Here is an 18915-nt window from a genome sequence, read left to right as displayed (position 1 = left end):
ATCCCTGTGGTTCGGGTAGTGAACTGTGTTCCAGGTGTGGTGTATCGCTTGAAAAGGAGAGTTCCATCCTGTAAGGAGTGTATCAGACGTGTGGTATCGTCCGAAGAGGGGGACTCTACCCTGTAAGGAGATTTATAAATGACTTTGCTCTGCTCGATTAAATGAGTAGGATAGTAGAGTCCACAAGCAGGTTGGTTTTAGGCGAGGATATAGGCAGGTACAGCCAAACCTCGTAAAAAATATTATGTTTGCGCTTTCTTTTCCCTTCTCTCTTTAATTTTCATCGCATGTATGTTTATATTTGATTTATTGCGAATGTTGTGCATGATTTAAATATTTGTATATATTGATATTTATATTTGAGATTGTATAGAAAGACCCTATGTAGTAATATACTGGTTATGGTTTGAAATTAGGGAAATAGCGACCTAGATTTTAAATCTCAAATTCATCTTCCTCTTGGAATTACACCATAACTATCATTACTTTTATTTTTTATTTTTATTATCATATTTTAAATTTTTTTAATATATTTTTACGTTTCGTTTGATAACATAGGGTTCAAACATCGAATTTGAATTTCAGTGAATTTTGACAAATTTTAATATAATTTTATATTACATTGTATCGAAATACAATGAAAATCCAAATAAAAGGTTTTTCTTAATATAAGATTATTTTTTTTTAAAGAATAGTAATATTATTATATTATGATATTTTTGTTAATTGATTAACTTAAACAAGTAGATTAGTTAGAACAATTAACCTGAAATTATATTTTATTTATTTTATTATAATTGGAGGAAAAGGCTAAAATGTTACTTTATTAGAAAGTTGACCATTGACCAACAACGAAAGCTATATATATATATATATACATATATATATATATATATATATATTTTTTTCTCATAAATTTAAATGTCAAGATTTTTTTTTGGATAATTTTACTTGATAATTTAAACCCATGCGACCCCACAGCTGTAAGATATTTTACCTATTTTTTATTAGGCAAAAGTTCTATGGATATTTCTGCCACTGCTTCTGCGCTCACTGCGTCTCACTTCTCGTCACTCACTCAGTCACCGGCGCTCCGTCCGTCGGGACTGGTAGAAAGCAAGATAATCCATGAGAGCCGGTCTCATTTTCCTCCCTCCGCCACCACTCCCCACTCCAAAACTCCTGACCACAGCTGCACCACCGCCCCCTCTCCTCCGCTCGCCGTCGCGCCCATTTCTACCAGCCCCAACCCAGCTCAGACTCAATTCAAGGGGAAGAGACTTCAGGGTCAGGTCAGACGAAGGCGACGTCGATGTCGGAGGCCTTGACGACTACGACATGGACGACGACGATGAGGTAGTGGAGTACGACAACAAGAAGGACTTCGACGTCGACTATGAACCGCTGGCCTCCTCCTCCCCCCTCGACGACATCGAGATGGTGCAGAGCAAGAGCTTCATGTCGACCCAAGGTTGGGACCCGGATATGGTTGTGGATTATAAGATTAATGAGGAGGAATTCCACAAGATTAGTTTGTTTGACTGTGATTTCTTCATCAGGAAGCCTCCTGATCCCGATAACGATGTGTATGATTTCAGGGAGGTTAGTAGGAGACTGTTCTTTATTTCTTTGTTTGGTCGTCGAGAAAAGGATTGCGGTTTAAAGTTTTTTTTTTGATTTTTTTCCTGATCGATGGCTGTGAAAACTGAGGTAAACGAAGATATGAAAGTTTTGAATCTAATATTTGCCGCCTAAATAATATATATGAGTCTAGTAATCCACGCAAAGGCATGTTCTGTTTAATTCATACATAAACACAGAATATATCCTTATTCGACTGCCCCTTGAGTATATTATTTGGAGGGAAAATGAGTTTCAGTTTTTACGTTTTTCCTTCTCTCTGGTTCGGAAGAAAACTAGCAAAAAAATTTAGAAAGTGTAATGCGTGATGAAAAATCTATACTAGAGCAAATAGTTCTGTTAAAACTAAGAAACCTATATTATTCTCTTTGTATATTTGAAACTATACAAGGGCCATCCTTTTATAGGTGAAGGAGGCAAACTCATAAAGGTAACTCAATAATTACACAAATCATGGAGATTTGCCTAAATCATGGAGATTGGTCAATTAACTTAATTAGGAGATATGCTAACATGCCCCCTCAAACTCAAGGTGGTATCGAAGATGTCAACTGGAGTTTGTAGATTAAAACATGATAACGACTAGGTGGATGAGCCTTTGTGAAGATATCAACCAACTGATAAGTCGAAGGAACTGACAAGAGGCGAAGTGTCGCTTCCTGAAAATGATGACGTGCAAAATGATAGTCGATCTCGATGTATTTGGTGCATTCATGAAAGACATTGTTATGAGCCATCTGGACAGCACTATGATTGTCACAATAAAGCGGAGTGCTCGCGGGCTAAGGAACACCCATGTCTTGGAGAAGCCAACGAAGCCAAAGAAGCTCAGAAGTAGTATCAGTAAGGGCCCGATACTCAGGCTTAGTGTTAGAGCGAGTAACAACAATTTGCTTTTTGCTCTGCCAAGAGATAAGAGAGTCACCAAGTAGAAAAAGGAAACCAGTGGTAGACGACGATCAGTAGGGTCCTCTGCCTAATCAGCATCAGAATAAACTTGCAACATCAAGAATGAGTGAGAGGAAAAAAAAGGCCCATGAAATAATGTTCCCTTCACATATCGTAAGATGCAAAGAACAACTGCGTAGTGAACGAAACGAGGAGTCGACATAAATTGGCTAGGTGCACTGCATAGGCAATGTTTGGTCTTGTGACAGTGAGATAAATCAAGCTCCTAACAAGCTGTCGGTAACGAGTGACATCGGGAAGGAGCTCCCAATCAGTAGGACGGAGTTTGATATTGGGCTCCAGCGGACTATCAGCTATCTTACAATCTGTGAGACCAGCACATGTGAGAAGATTAGAAGCATACTTGGCTTGGGTCAAAGAGTAGCTATTAGAGGTAGGAGACACTTCCAAGCTGAGCAAGTAGTTAAGAGAACTGAGATCTTTCATCTCAAACTGTTGACACAGAATTTGCTTAAGATCATGAATACCAGAAGTATCATGACCAGTAATGATCATATCATCAACATAAAATAGTAGAATAGTGATGCCAGTAGCAGTGAGCACGGGGAGCTTGCTTAAGCCCATTTAAGGCACGTCGAAGACGACAAACCTTACCAGGAGCATGAGGATACCCTGGAGGGGGCTGCATATATACCTCCTCAGCCAAATCATCATGTAAGAAGACATTTTTGACATCCATCTGAAATAAAGGCCATCGTCTGGCAGAGACAACAGCCAAAAGGGAGTGAACAGAGGTAATACGAGCAACATGGGCAAATGTCTCCTCATAATCAATGCCATACTCCTGAGTAAAGCCCTTTGCCACTAGACGAGCTTTATGTCTTACTTCAAAGCCGTCAGAGTTCGTTTTCCTTTTATACACCCATTTGTTCCCAATTACAGTCTCTAGGAGGCAGGTCAACTAGGTCCCAAGTATGAGTTTTGTGAAGTGCGTCAAGTTCTTCAGACATAGCTTGCTGCCAAACAGGAACAGAACAAGTTTTGCGATAATTGCGAGGCTCGTGAAGGGAGTCAAGAGTAGAAAAACAATGGTAATCACTAAGATGAGGAGGAGGTGCCCTTACCCGACTAGGACAACGGACATCCAAATTAGAGGACTTAGGCGGAGTGGATGCGATGGCATGATCATCAGACGGTCTAGGTTCGGGAGAAGCAGACGTGGAGTGACCACCTGATGAGTTGTCATGACCTGCATTAAAGGAAAAATCGGGAGAGGGATCTATGGCTGGGTTAGTGAAAATGGGAGAGTATGAGGGACAATCGGAAGAAAGTGGAGAGATACTAATGAACATTTTGTGTTCCTAAAACTGAACATGCCGAGAGACTCGAAGATGTTTGGCTATGGGGTCATAGCACCGATAACCCTTGTGTTCAATGCCATAACCCAGAAAGCAACAGAGATGAGAGCGAGGTTTAAGTTTTGTATGTTCATGAGGTGGGAATAAAACAAAGCAAGCACAACCAAATACTTTGAGAGGAGAATAATCAGGTACCTTTCCATAGAGAACCTCTTATGGAGATTTATTGGAAAGAATAGGGGTTGGGACCCAATTAATAGTGTAAACAGCAGTAAGAGTAGCTTCTCCCCAAAAGGATTCTGGGAGGGATGCAAAGAAAAGTTGAGAGCGAATAGTGTCAAGAATGTGACGATGCTTACGTTCTGCACGACCATTCTGTTGGGAGGTGGATGGACAGGATTGATGGGACAAGGTGCCGGCCTGTTTAAGTTCTTCAATGAAAGGGGTAGAAGTATACTCCAGGGCATTATCGAACCGAAAGACTTTAATGGTGCGATCAAACTGAGTTTTAATCATCTTCTTAAAGTCACGAAAAGCATTAAGTAACCCAGTGTGATCATGCAAAAGATAATCCATGTATACCGAGAGTAATCATCGATAAAAATGACAAAGTAACGAGACCCGCCCTTAGTAAAGATAGGAGCAGGTCCCCAAATATTAGAATGAACCAAATCAAAAGGTGCAGAAGACAAAGAATTACTTTCATTAAAAGGTAAAACTTTCTGTTTCCTAAGTTGACAAGGCATACAATCAAAAGGTTCAAATTTAACATTTCCTAAGCAACCACTAGAAGCTAAATACTGAACATGAGACAAAGAGGTATGAACGAGACGAGAGTGCCAAACACCGGAAGACACTGCAGCAGTAAGAGACGGAGGAGAACACGAACTAGGCAAATGCAGAGATGTGAGCTCGAAAAAGCGACCAACTTTACGCCCAGTCCCAACTAGTTGGCCCGTCTTTGGATCTCGCATATCACAACCTTTGTGAGAAAAGATTAAGATAAAACCACTTTCAACAAGTTGACCAACAGAAAGGAGATTTAGAGACAAGTTAGGCACAACATATATGTCAGGTACAGAATAAGTAGGAGTAGAAACATGACCAAGATGACTAACAGACTTATGTGAACCATCAGTACTATAAATTAAGGGAATAGGATTTAAAGACTTCCTATGTGTCATTAAAGAGGAATCAGAGGTCATATGATTGCAACAGGCAGAGCCAATAAACCAAGGTGTAGAGTTATCTGTGGAGACTGATAAGACAGTAGAAGTATGGGATAGAACTTGGGTGATAATTGCCTCAAGGTTAGCTGCAGAAAGAGACGACAAAGAAGGTGCAGAAGATGAAGCAGAAGCTGAGGAGCTGGTGGAGACAGTAGCAACAGGCTTGGAAGAGTAAGATGCCTTAGCCTTAAGAGCATCCCTAGCATCCTTAGCCTTCTTCTTAGGACAATCGGAAATACGGTGGCTGTCTTCCTTACAATAGTGGCATTGGCCATTGAAACGGCGCGGTTTAGAAGAAGCAACAGCTGTAGCAGGAGTAGATGAGCTGGACGGAGCAGTAGCCAAGACCATATCGGTAGAATGAACCCGACAAGTCTGTTGTCGTGTCTCCTCAGAAATGAGCTCTGCAACAACCTCAAGTGTAGGAAGAGGAGATCGATGTAACAAAGAAGCTCGAGTATTCTCAAATTCATCCCGGATATGCATCATAAAATATATGAACTGACGACGATCTCGATATGTAGCAAAAAGCTTAATCGACTGCTCATCAGAAAAAGCAGGGTCAGCTTGAGACAGCTGATCCCAAATGCCACTAACCTGAGCATGAAACTCGGCAATAGACTGACCAGGTTCCTGACGCATCCGAGAAAGATATGCTAACAAGTTCTATTTGCCCCATTTCTGGTCCCTAAATGATGAAAATTTTGGTATTGAAAGTTTCAAACCTTTTTCTTCTATTAACAAATTATTCTTTTATCAAAATTAAAGAAATTCCTTTGTTTGAATTTGATTTTGATTAATTTGCAGGAGCAAATAATATTGTTAATTTCAAAGAAAATAAAATGCGAGAGCATGTTGCAGTTAATAATTTTATGCAGCTTATTACAGATTATTACTTCCTTTTTTTCCAGTGGTACAAAACGATGGAGAAGAAGGTTTTATTTATCATTTAATATATCTCTCTCTACTCTTTTAGCATGTGTATGGGGAATAACTTCAAAATTCCATTTATATTTGTGAAATTGGAAGTAGATTAATGTGTTTCTTTCTCAGTGTAGATGTATGTTACTCCTCCAGATACAGATGTTTATGCAATTCCTAAGGTTCTTGCTCCGATGCCTAAGAAGGTATTTATCTCTAAAAATGAAAATATTTGCATTAAATGTACATGCTAAAGATCCTGCAATGCATCTTCATTTTCTAAAACTCAAATGTATCTTGAGATTATTTTGACTTAATTCATATTCATTGGTGTTTTTTTCCTCTTTGGAAAAAATATAGTACATTCGCTGTGCAATGACTGATTATGGATGCTACAATGTTACTGAACCACCCATTGATGCACCTAGAGATCCACTGTATAAAAGTGAAAGGCAGGTCTGGAAGGTAACATGGCCCTATTATTACTGTATTTTCTGTTTCCTGGTCGAATGCATGATTATGTGTGCTTGATTATGTAAAGAATATTAGTCAATAACCAGTTTGATTTTTTCGCTTTTGAATTTATTTGCTGAAGGAACTGTGCAACAATTCTATATCTATATATTGAGATTTGTGCCTGTGAGGGCTTGCAAATTGAACTAATCCTTGGAAAAAAATTCAGGTTAATGTAATTCCACATCTCATACTATTGTCTCTTAAGCTTGATATACATTGTTGGCCCACAATCTAACAACGTAAGCTTTTAGGTAAAGTGGTAATCAAGCAGTGATAGCTTTCTCTAAGGTTATGTTTGTCTCACAAAATGAAATAAGGTGAGAATGGAATAGAAATTGTATAGGGTAACAATAATACACAAAAATGTCAGTCATGCAAGAGGGTGTGTCATTCCATTCAACATGGAATATGATAAGAGTGGATATTCCCATGATGAAATTTGGGAATAGTCATTCATTGTCTATTTTGTGTTATGTATAAATAAAAATGTAACATTATTATTTGCTTTATGATGACAACCCTTTCTGTGGTGTTAGCTATCAAATCTCTATGCTATGATCATTCTATTCCTAAAAACATACCTTTTGCGATCCAAGCGTGACATGAAAATATGAAAGTGTGGAGGACATATTAGGACCTCAGCTCTCTAGATGCAATTTGTGGTCTGAAATTTGAGACTGGCACACACCTTTACTAATGTCTGTATGGATTATATTGTCAATGTGTGTCACCTATTCCCCCGACAAGCCCAGGTAAGTCTAGTGTTTCGGAAATTGTGCATTTAAAGCTTTGAAGGATCTTATCTGGAAAATAATTTGTCTATCGTGCAGAGTCCTCACTCTGCGCACTGATGGTCAGCACTTCGAATTAATTTAACCTGAATGGCTTTTTATGATATGCTGTAATTGCTGTTTTATTCTGCGATAATCATTCATTAGGCTATTGTTTATAGAAGCCAATCTGTTATAAAATGTCTCTTACCTTCATGTAAGGATTAAATAAAATACTTATCAGTAAATAATAAAATACCAAAAACACTGCCTGATACAAACCCAAAGGACATTACGGGTCCATTTGGATTAAGGATTTTGTTTGGGGAAAGGAAAGGAAAAAATAAGGTGAAAACTTATTTTCCTTATATGAAATAGTATAAAAAATGAATGTTTGTTTTACTATGACTAAAAGCTAGGAAAAACTAAATATTGATGATGTGTAAAATCAATTTTTTGTTCATAGATTTGGTATATTTTTTGTTTTCTTTCTCACTTTCCTTGATAATCAAACATAAAAATGTGGATTCATTGATATTTTCCTTTTTTTTCCAAGTATTTTATGAATTCCAAATGAGGCCTAAAACAAAACCAAGAAAAAGCAAGAAGTAATTAGAGAACATCCAACATTATTGCTTCACGTAGAACATTATTTTGGTAAGTGGGGGGATTAATACAAACAATAAGAATACTATTAGTTGATTCTTTTGTTTTGGAAGCTAACCAAATCCCTATCTTGTCGTGTTAACATAAAAGAAGAAATGTGCATGGAAACTCTTATGTTTGAATGATTGCTTTGTAATAAGTTTAATCAAGTTGCATATATAAAGAAGTGGAATTTTAATGAATGATTACAAAAAATGGCAATGTTGATGAATTCCTGTTTTGCAACTTGTTTCTGTTAGTTGGGTACAACTATTGCACAAGAATTCCATGCCACAATGGGCGATTTCAGGGCAGCCGTAGTATGCCTGGCCCTGCTCCTCATTTGAGATGTTTTTGTTATTTGAACTTGCATAACCTCCAGGGATGAGCAGAACAGGTATACCATTGAGTCAAGGCTGGCCTGTTGTGTGGTTGTATTACTTGTACAAGACCATCAGGTGGGGCTATTACAATTTTAGAGTCAAATAGTCTAAAATGGCCCCAGAATACAAGGTTAAATTTTGCCCTAATTTTTTTTTTTTTTTTTTAAACATCTCATTTCAACTTAGCTATTTTGAAAGTTTTGGCATTTTGAGACTTTAACAGGAGCAAGCCATTTCTTTTAAAAAAATGCAAATGGAATTCTCTGAGTAGTGGAGAACATCGCTTCGCTTTAAAAAAAATATTACTTAATTTAATTTTTTTAGCAAATTGTTGTTGACTATATCTGTATTGGTATTTGAATTTGATATTGCAACCAATTTGAGTTTTTTTTTTTTTCTCTATTTTTTTGGTGGGCGAATGATCCTGGGAGAAAAGCATTCTGAACTTTGTCTGGATAGAAATGAAAAACTTTGTATATGTGGTTTAGTTAGTCAAATTGGGTAGTCTCAGGTGGTGTAGTAGATGCAGCGCTGAATTAGTTCCCAACTTTCGAAAGAAGTACCTAATTTGTCATTAAATGATTCAAAGAAACAGTGACACATTATGAATAATGAATCTGTATTTAGCTTATCCAATGATAACTGTACATGTTTTTGGAAATGGAGGGATAGTGGTTGGTGTCAGGTTGGCATTTGGCAATGAAACTATTGTTCAAACATATGTGAAAATATAATCATGACTTACCATGGAATGATTTTAATAACTGGGAACTCTTTTTTGGCATCTCATTTTGGTTATCTATAAGTCTCTATGGTCATTTTGAGATTCTTATACACTGTTTTTAGATGTATAGTTGATTCTTTCACCAAACAAAAGCTTTAATTTATAAATGTTAATGATGTAGTTTTTAAGTGTGAATTATGTATGCTAAAGGATGTCTTTCTTTTTTCTTTTTCATTTATTTTTTTTCCAATTTAGTGTATCCCTTTTAAGCAACTACTTCCTATAATTAAGTCAGTACATTTCCTGTTGCAGATTTTCTTGACAAAACATTACAGGAACCGAAGGTTCAAGGATCCAGAATTTGTACTGGATTTTGAGGAGATTTATGTTATTGATTCAAAAACTAAGTCAATTACCAGAGCAAAAATTTTGGTGAGGCATTTTGTACCTGTAAAATTTCATTTTTAAACAGGATTTTCAAATTTGATTCTTGCACTGCTTGTGAAATGATAACAGTTTATTTTTTAAATATTCTTTTGGGGCCCCTAGTATGATGGCGGCAGGCCTTGACCCAATGGTAAAGATATTACACCCAAAACCTGAAGGACACTAATGTGGTGGTAAGACTAAGACTGTACAATGTCCTCCTGCTTCTCCCTGGTATGGCATGGGAGCCTTGCACACTGGGTGTTGTATTTTGCTTTTTTTTTCTTTTTGCTTTGTAAGTGTAAACCCCTTTCAAGCCATCAATTTAGATGAATCATATTGCCATACCATTCCTTTGAAGATGTATGCTATCAATTTGACAGTGACAAAGCTTTCAGTAGTTGAAATGAAAAGTTATACCTATTGACTTGATGTACATGCACCCAACTTAAGCTTAGTGGTGGCTTACGAAATCTCTATTCATTTTTGCGGAGCCTTTTGTGGATTATTTTACTTCTGAGAAAAATTAAAAAGGAAAGCAGTACGACTTATGTGAGAGTGAAAGCTGTGCATTTTCAATCCCTTGAGTTTAGTGTGTGCCGCATAGTTAAGTAACTATGACAATTTAATTGGACAGTGTTGCTGTTGTGAGCAATCATACCATGAAGCACCACAATCTCATTTTCTATATGCGTGAATTTGACTATCTAAACTGCCACACATTCAAATGCTTGCTTCATCATCATCATCTATGATTTTCAATTATCAGCATATCTGTACATATGGTGCTTCTTTCTTTCCTTTTTTTTTTTTATTCAAATTTTGTTTTGAAATGATTGTATTAATATGTAATGGGTGGAGAAGGGATGTTGAGGTTTGAATTCCACTCAAATGCAGAGTGATATGTAACCCTTTTCTGAAGTTACTGAAGCATCTTTCTGACAACCCTATACTTCTGTTGCCTGGCGGCTCAGTTTTTCCTGAAGCAGTCAGAATTGGTTGACTGGTTTAATTCAGGGTGATCAATCTTTGATCTTACAACATTGTTTGCTCTCTGTTTGTTTTGGTTAACTGATTCATTGGAAAAACTGCTTTGAAGGGCATATTTTAGTTGTTCTTCTTCTGCATTTTGAGAGTAAGCTATGGGAGCTTTTGGAAACTTCTTTCTAGAGTGTATATATATATATCTATATATATATTTGTTTTTAAAGACACAAATGATTGAGGGTTTTTTGACAGTAAGAGAATGTTTTGAGTGAGTTCCTGTTATGAATTTTAGCTGTATTTCCACCCTTTGTCATACCCATGGATGAAGGACTCAAGGTAGAACAACATAATTTTGTGTGCTTTTCCTCTTTTTTCTTTCTTCACATGTCTAATTTGTTATATTCTCGCACTTTAATCAGTCAGTTTGTGTCAATCCTCCTGTATTATTCCTGCTCAAACTAGTACTAGAGCAAAGGAAGGATTTCTGATCCTTGTTGGATGGATGTATGTATGGTGGATGAATCTATTTTGAGTCAATTAACGATTTATGATCCCCCTAGTGTGCTTATCCTTGCCCTCCTATTTCTGCTGTTATCCCTCTCCAGAAATTTTTTGCTCTTCGTCCAAATTACAGAGTCAAAGAAATAAGTGTTTATGAATGAGGGAAAGCAAGCATAGACCACTATGACCATGTAGCCACGTAACTATCACTATTTCGACTTTTGGTCCCATAGATCCATCCCAACGTGACTTGGACTTGCCTATTGCTCACTCAAAAGGTACTCAAACTTGTGCTCGGTAGTCCTTAGCTGCTTGTCCTGTTGCTCATTATGTTTCAGTTCTTCACCTTCCTAATCCTATGTGCTATTTTGTTTTTTCTACTACCTCTATTCTATCCCTTCCTCGCATGTCGAAGCGCTTGGTAACCCTGGTGGAAGCATGCAATGGATGTAAAAATGGATGTCTTGACCATTCAAGGGACATTTGACTTGGTGGATCTTCGTTAAATACTGTTGCATCTACATCATCAAATATCTTTCTGACAACTCTATTGAATGGCTTTAGGCTTGATTGGTTGGTGGATTTTATTTAAGCATGGATTCACACCATCAAATATCTTCTTGACAGCTATATTGAATGACTTAAGGCTTAATTGGTTGCCAAGGGGTACATCCAAATACATGGTACTGATTATTTTGGGACTTTCTCTTATATTGCTCAACTAAATCTTCTTTGCGTATTGATTTCATTGATAGTGAATTTTGATTGGCTCTTATGTCAGTTGGATGTAAAGTATGCTTTCTTTTATGGAGATTTTAGGAAGAGGTAACGTGGAGAAACCTCCTGAGTATGTTGCCTAGGGTGAGGATGGTAGAGTATGTAGGTTGGTCTTAAGCAGTCTCCTTGAGCCTGCTTTGACATTTGTGTGGTGGTCTCTACATTTTGCTTCATCTAGTACTTTGATCATTCAGTCTTTGTCCTTAAAATGGAGTCATATGTGGTACTTCTAGTTTATGTTTATGATATTGTCATGGTTGGCGTTGTCTAGAGCAGGATTGCAGATCTCAAGCATTGGCTTCAAGCTAAATTTTGAATAAAGGATTTGGGTACTTTGCATTTCTTGGTGTTTGATTACCACTTTATCTAAAAGCTTAGCGGTTAGGTTGTGGACAAACAATGCATATCAAGCCTTAACACTCCCCTGCATGTGCAGCCCAATTGCATGTGGAGAGATAAACAAACAATGAATAACACCCATATTGGGGACATGATAACTTTTTGATAAATTTACAATAAATGCGGGCAACAAGGCTAGAATCCAAGATCTCTTGGCAACGATGGCTCCGATACCATGTCAGTTTACCACTTTACCTAAAAGCTTAAGTTGCAGGTTGTGGGCTGACATTGTATATCAAAGGCTTAACACTTGGTATTGAGATTGTATGATTAGGAAAAGGGTTGAATCTATCTCAGCAAAAATATATGTTTTCCTAAGGGAGAGTTTGTTTTGTTGGGTGCTAAACTAGTTAATACTCCTATAGATTTCAGCCTGAAGTTGTCTAGGGATGTAGGGTCAGACTTTGAAGACTAATGTTGATATAGGGAGTTGGTTGGCGAGTTGATCTACTCAATTGTCATTAGACCTAACATTTCTTTTGCAATGGTGATGGCGAGTAAGTCTATGGATAATTCGAAACAACCACAATGGGGTGTTGTTTGTAGGATTTTGTGGTATCTCAAAGGCTATCCTAATGGAGATTTGATATATAAATGTAATCAAAACTATGAGATAGCATGATGTAGATTGGGTTGGTTTCGTTGATGATTGAAGGTCTGCTATTGGATACTATACATTTGTGGGAGGTAATCTTGTTACCTTGCGTGGCAAGTAACAAACTACTGTAGCAAGATATAGTCATGAAGTAGAATACTGAGCTATAGTCGAATGAGCTTATGTGGCCGAAGTCCTTTATGTCAAAGATGGGATTCTTGGTAAACCCAAGCAATCTAGTATTCTACAAGAGGACAAAGCATATTGAAGTTGACCCTCATTTTGTGAGGAATGCTGTGTTGAAGAAGTCACGAGGACTCATTTTTGTGAAATCTCTGGATTAGTTAGGCGATGTTTTCACATAACCTTTATATAAGTCTGCCCTGTCTAATGGTTGTAACAAGCTGGGTTAGGTGATATATATATATATATATATATATACAGACCTTCAGCTTGAGGGGGAATGTTAGAAGAGAATATGCTTTTTTAGTGATTAAGTTGTGAGTGGGGGTATTTTTGTCCTTAAGTCTTTATTATTACTATTGATATATAAGTGGGCATACCTTGAGCTGCATGTAAGGATCCAGGAAACTGCCCCCACCTTTTTTTCACTTGCTTTCTTCATATTTGCTTCTCTATTTCTCTTCTTCTTCACTCCATCTCTAACTTTACAATAGATAGCTTTGAGTAAAAGAGGTCTGCTATGGTTGACTTTCATAGAGGATTTCTAATGGAAGGTTTGGGTGTTTATGCTGAAGCATAAAAATGAAGTGTTCAAACACCGAAACACGTTAAGCAACGGGAAGGCTATGATTGAGAAGCGGACTGAGAAGAAGATTTAAGTGGGTTACAACCAATAATAGTTTAGGATTTTGCTCATCCGAGTTTCGAACTTTGTAGGAGTGAGGGTCTTGTCAGACATTATATGATTAAAGGCACACTACAACAAAATGGACTGGCAGAGCACTTGAATGGGTCCCTCTTGGAGAGCTTGATGCATTCTTTCAAACGTCAGGTTGACTAACATTTTGTTATCTTGCCAGCCATTCTCTAACAGACCCATTGACTCTGAAACTCCTAAAGAGTATGGTTCTGTTTAGTGATATTTGATTTGCTCAGCATATGCTCATGTAGAAAACGAGAATCTGAGCCTAGGGCTCTAGAATGTAAATTATTGGGTTATGCCTTTGGGTGAAGGGATATGGATTGTGGTGTATTAGCCTTTAGTCACTGAAATTGATACTGAGTGGAGATTGTTAATTGTGATGAATATTCCATGATGTATCCAAAGGAGTCTTGTGTTTATGGTTTTTCTGGTAGGGAGAATGTTCAGAACCTAAGAAGAGTGATGCAATTACTCAATCTTCATCATTGCAGCCAGGTTCTAGGTTAAGAGTACCTTATCGCTTATGCATTAACAGTTTCTGAGATGTTGGTAGGCCTTCCAAGATTCAAAAGTAATTTTTTGTGTCAATTCAGGCAGTTGGTTAGTTGCTTTGCAGGAAGGGATCAGATCTATTTAGGGGTGTAACATAACTGACCGCAACGAACCAAACCGAACTGAACCAAACCGTAATTAGTCAGTTTTGTAGGTGAACAGGTTTGGTTTGGTTTTGGGAATGGGAGAACCGAAACTTTTGGTTCGGTCTCCAGTTTGAGTGTTTAAAAAACCGGCAGAATAAAACCAAACTGAACCATATATATATATATATATATATATATATATATATATATATATAAAATATTTTATATTTAGTTATTTATTTAACTTATTTACGCTTAAAAAATAAAAAAAAATTGGATATTGGTTTGTTATGAGCTAGATTCATTAATTCAAGTAAAGTATTCATTATTTCATTATTTCTAATGAATTATAAATGCAAATTGCAAAGGACGGGATCATGCATATCAATTATTTGATATAATTTTTTATCTTTCAAAATATTTTCCTAAAAGATCAATTCCAAAATTTGTTATTTGAGGGGCATATTTAGTTGTTGTTTGAATAAAATTTTTTGGGCAAAATTTTTGATTAAATTGACATAATTTTAAGAATGCTGGTCTTAAATTTTAACAAGCATAATTAAGGACCAATAAAAAGCCACTAGGAGGTCCAAACCAACCAGCAAAATTGAACCAAACTGAGAATGGTCGGTTTTTTGGTTCGGTTTTTAGGCAATTTCAGTTTAATTTGGTTCATAAAAATCCTGAGCTGATATAATAGGTGTTGAACCTGCATGAAAACCGACCAAACCAGACCAATTACCCTCCCCTAATCTCTTTATAAGAATTAATCATGAGAGATGGTGAAATTGCCAAAAATAAAGAAAATTTTAGGATATAAATGGGTTTTCAAAGAAAGGAAGGAATATTAGGTGTGGAAAATGCTCAATATAAAGCATGGTTGAAGGAAGGTCTAGACTTTAATGACTTCGCTCCAATGGTGAAGCACACTTCAATGCTTTTTCTTGCATTAGTTGCAATGCAGAATTTGGTGCTGGAACCAACTAGATGTTAAGCAACTTTAATACATGGTGAGCTTGAGGAGCACATTTATATGTAACAACCTAAGGATTGTGGTAAATGTCAAGGAAACTCATGTTTTTTTGTTACGGGATCACTCTCTGTTAAAACAATCTCCTTGGAGTATTTGAGCTCATTATGGTTAGTCACATCATGGTCTTAAATGCGGTAGTTTTGTTAAAATTTTGGTCAAAATTTTAGAATTCAAAGGATGCAAAATGAAATCAATATACAATTTATTTTTTGCAGTAGTTTGGCCAAAATTTGGGATATTCGGGCTGAATTTTGGAATTTAAATTTAATTTAAAGTTTTTAAATTTTGTCTCCAAATCACTGTCATCTTTTCTTTAATATTTCCCAAAGATTCATTCATAATATCCACAATTTTTTTCTCAATTCCGATGTTCCTTTAAATCGAAATTTCAATTTCAATTGAGACCCTCAAAACTTCCATGGAAATCGAAATTTTAGCCCTTGGTCACGACCATGGAATTTTGCATGATAGCTGTGTATACTTCAAAAAGCTTCCAAATCATTAATCATTATTTTGTTATATGTGGATGATGTATTGACTGCCTCTACAGATATGTTTGAAATTGACAGGTTAAATTCGAGCTTATTAATGAGTTTGTGATGAAAGTCTTGGTTGCAGCCTGCAGTAAGAAAGATTCTTGTTGAGGTCTATAAGATACTTGGAAGTTGGAAAATCGTATGGCACAAAATAATAGATTGTAAAGGTCTTGGAATTCTTTGGCATGAACAAATGTGAAGCCTGCAGTTATCTTTGATTGCACATTTCAGGCATTCAATGGCTGGTGTCTTCAACCGATTGAAGAGGAAGAGCATACGTAACATGTTGTCCTCTAGTGCTGTTGGCAGTATTATGTATTTGGCTCGTCCTGCCATTTACATGTAGTCAGTGTATTGATAGGGATGGTGGGTTGGCAAGTAGGGAAATGGATTTGGTATTTAGAAGGCATTACAGATTTTTGTCTACAGCTTGGTAGTAGTATTGATCACGTGCTTGGTTTTATAGACTTTGTTTGTGTAGGAGACCTTGACTGAAGGAGGTCCATGACAAGCTATGTATTTACATGATCAATACTACTACCAAGCTGTGGACAAAAATCTGTAATGCCTTCTAAATACTACTACCAGTTTGTAATTATGCTATCAGTTTGAAAGTATCATTGCGGGCTATAGTTATGTTGTCTGATACTGAGGACATATGCATGCTGGTGGCACAGGTAGATAAAATTTATTTGGTTGAGAGGTTTATTTGAAGAGATATTGGATCATGGGTAACACATCCATAGTGATAATCAGAGTGTTATTTATACCACTAAGGTCAATGTGTTTCATAAGAGGATGAAAAGATTGATATTTGATCCTATTTTGCCCACGATATAGTTTCTTGTTATGAGAGAGTTGTGGGGAAGATTGGTACCGAAGATCATTTGGCTGATATGTTGACCAAGTCTCTCCCTCTAATATTGCCCTTTGAAATTCTAGTTGATTGCTTTTAAGGGTATTGGAATCGGGATGTCATTTTGATCTTATTTGTTGAAGAGTTTTGGGCAAAAATTTGCTAAGGTGGAGTTCGTTGTCTGCTCAGTTCTGCTAGCATCTGTAGCCTGATCTAATTAAATAGGTCAATGGATTTCGGATCCTACAACCCTCTTTGTTTTGGTCTACTAATGACTTGTGGACTGCTCTACTGATTTCTGCTCCTATAAAATTTTTTACTATCTCCTTATGTTGGTAGTTTGATGATTCTCAAACTATTGGTAAATTCTCAGAATGAACTGCTCTGAAAGGCCTAATTTAGTTCCCCATCTAGTGCTAGTTAAGGGTGATGCCTTGGGAACTTTTGCAAACTTCTGTGTGGAGCTGTTTAGGGTTTCTTGAGCATGGAAAATCTTGTGTAAGCTCTTTTTATGATTATGGATGTAATTGGGGCCTTGAGACATGAAACTACTTTCTAATTTGTTCTGCTTTGTATTTTTCTTGCGCATTGTGGTGCTGGATGCTGGTGGGTAACCATGTAAATCTTTGTGCTCTCTCTCATACTTCCTTTACTACTTTATATTGTTGCACTTTAACTAGTAAATTTATTTTGGTCCTTCAGTATCATTCTGTAACAATTTCCTCTCTCTCTCTCTCTCTCTCCCTCCCTCTTTTTTTTTTTTCCCTATTCGTAATTTTCTGATTCCACATTTCATTATACCTGACATGCTTCCACATCTTTCCCTGCATAGCTATATAGCCAAAGTGTATGACAGTAGTACTTTTCATTATGCTCGGACATGTTTCACGTCTCTGCCTTTGTAACTTCATTACCAGAACCAAAAAATAGCTGAAAAGCTGAAAAAAGCTCTAACAAGAACACTTGCTGCTGGAAGTTTTCTTTGTGTTGTGGAGTTTTTGTTATTCCATGGGGAACTCTTTCTTCTTAATTTTAAATACCAGCAAGTTTAGCTGTTCTATCTATAAATGGTTTTTACTGCGTGGTCATTATTATTATTTGTTTATTTTGATCTTTATTTGTTTATTCCTTTCTTTACAATGGTTGTTGGCTGCCTTTATTATTTACTCATTCGTTCATGAATAGGTCACTGTTCCAGGAGGAAGGAATAGGGATAGAAAGGCTGACTTGCTTATTATACGCGATAATGGGAACAGTTTCAAAATAATTCACAGGGTGAGTAGATCTTGACCCAAAAACACTATCCTGTTTACGGTTGGCAGACTGACTGAATGAATCTTCTTGTATATACTCGTAGAGTCAGAGAGAGGATGCCGACACCATTATAGAGAAGGAAGAGTGGGCCAAAAGCAGACAAGAAATGGAGACACACCTTAGGAAGCTGCGAGATTTTAACATTTCAAATTGGTTCTGATCAATTGGTCTATGAAGCGAATGGGATGCAGAATGCGGATTTATGGAGTGAGGCCAGCCATGCTCCTATGCTTTGAGCTTTAGCATGTGTATTGGCAAACATCAACAGGTAATCTCCCTTGGGAGTTTTCTGTCACTGGTCAAAAAATGAAGGGTGGTTTGTAAGTCTCAATGTGTGTATTTTGTATGTATGTTAATCCTCTCACTCCTGTATTTGTTCTGTTTTAACATGCTACTGAACATAGGTAGTCATATCCCGAAAAGCATTATACTCCTAGTCTTCTTCAGTTTTTTTCTTAAATATATAACTCGAACTTGGAAAGCTTGCAGCATTAAACTCAGTTCTCCTCGTGCTTATATTGAGGAGCATGCATGGTCGATTGGTCGTGAAATTTTCCATAAATCTAAGGGAAGTTCCTTTGTCAAAATTTCCCTAAATCTAAGGAAGAGGTTCATGCATGGTCAATCAACACTGGCAATGGCTGGGAATGTGAAATTTTTGTTGGCTCTCATTGCATTAAAGGCCCCTAATTCTAAGGGAGAGGTTCATTTGTTCAGTTAATACATTTTTGTGTCATGAATTTTATTTTTTAAAAAATATTAATTTTATTTTTTAAATAATTATTTATTTATTTATTTATTTTTGTTAAGGTTAAAAGTATATAATTTAATAATTTTTTGATTCTTCCAAATGAGTGAAATGCTATATCTA

At 36.7% G+C, this 18915-nt stretch overlaps 1 protein-coding gene across 2 annotated transcripts; it reads left to right on the top strand.

Annotated features, from left to right (window-relative positions):
• The first annotated feature begins 1020 nt into the window (after nucleotides 1-1020).
• LOC131162392 (PLASTID TRANSCRIPTIONALLY ACTIVE protein 6, chloroplastic) lies at nucleotides 1021-18525 on the top strand. Of its 2 annotated transcripts, none has more exons than XM_058118830.1 (6): nucleotides 1021-1602; nucleotides 6196-6264; nucleotides 6419-6523; nucleotides 9409-9528; nucleotides 17916-18005; nucleotides 18088-18525. In XM_058118830.1, exons 1-6 carry the CDS (start codon nucleotides 1129-1131, stop codon nucleotides 18202-18204), a joined length of 975 nt encoding a protein of 324 aa, XP_057974813.1. In that variant the 5' UTR covers nucleotides 1021-1128; the 3' UTR covers nucleotides 18205-18525. The 2 variants fall into 2 exon arrangements, with proteins under 2 accessions (XP_057974813.1, XP_057974814.1); XM_058118831.1 differs by having other exon boundaries at nucleotides 1026-1602; nucleotides 6419-6514.
• Nucleotides 18526-18915: the final 390 nt, after the last annotated feature.

This window comes from Malania oleifera, chromosome 8 (assembly GCF_029873635.1).
Source record: "Malania oleifera isolate guangnan ecotype guangnan chromosome 8, ASM2987363v1, whole genome shotgun sequence".
Lineage (NCBI taxonomy): Eukaryota > Viridiplantae > Streptophyta > Magnoliopsida > Santalales > Ximeniaceae > Malania > Malania oleifera.
Note: the sequence above shows the minus strand (reverse complement) of the source record. Positions and strands in the feature narration are given on the sequence as shown.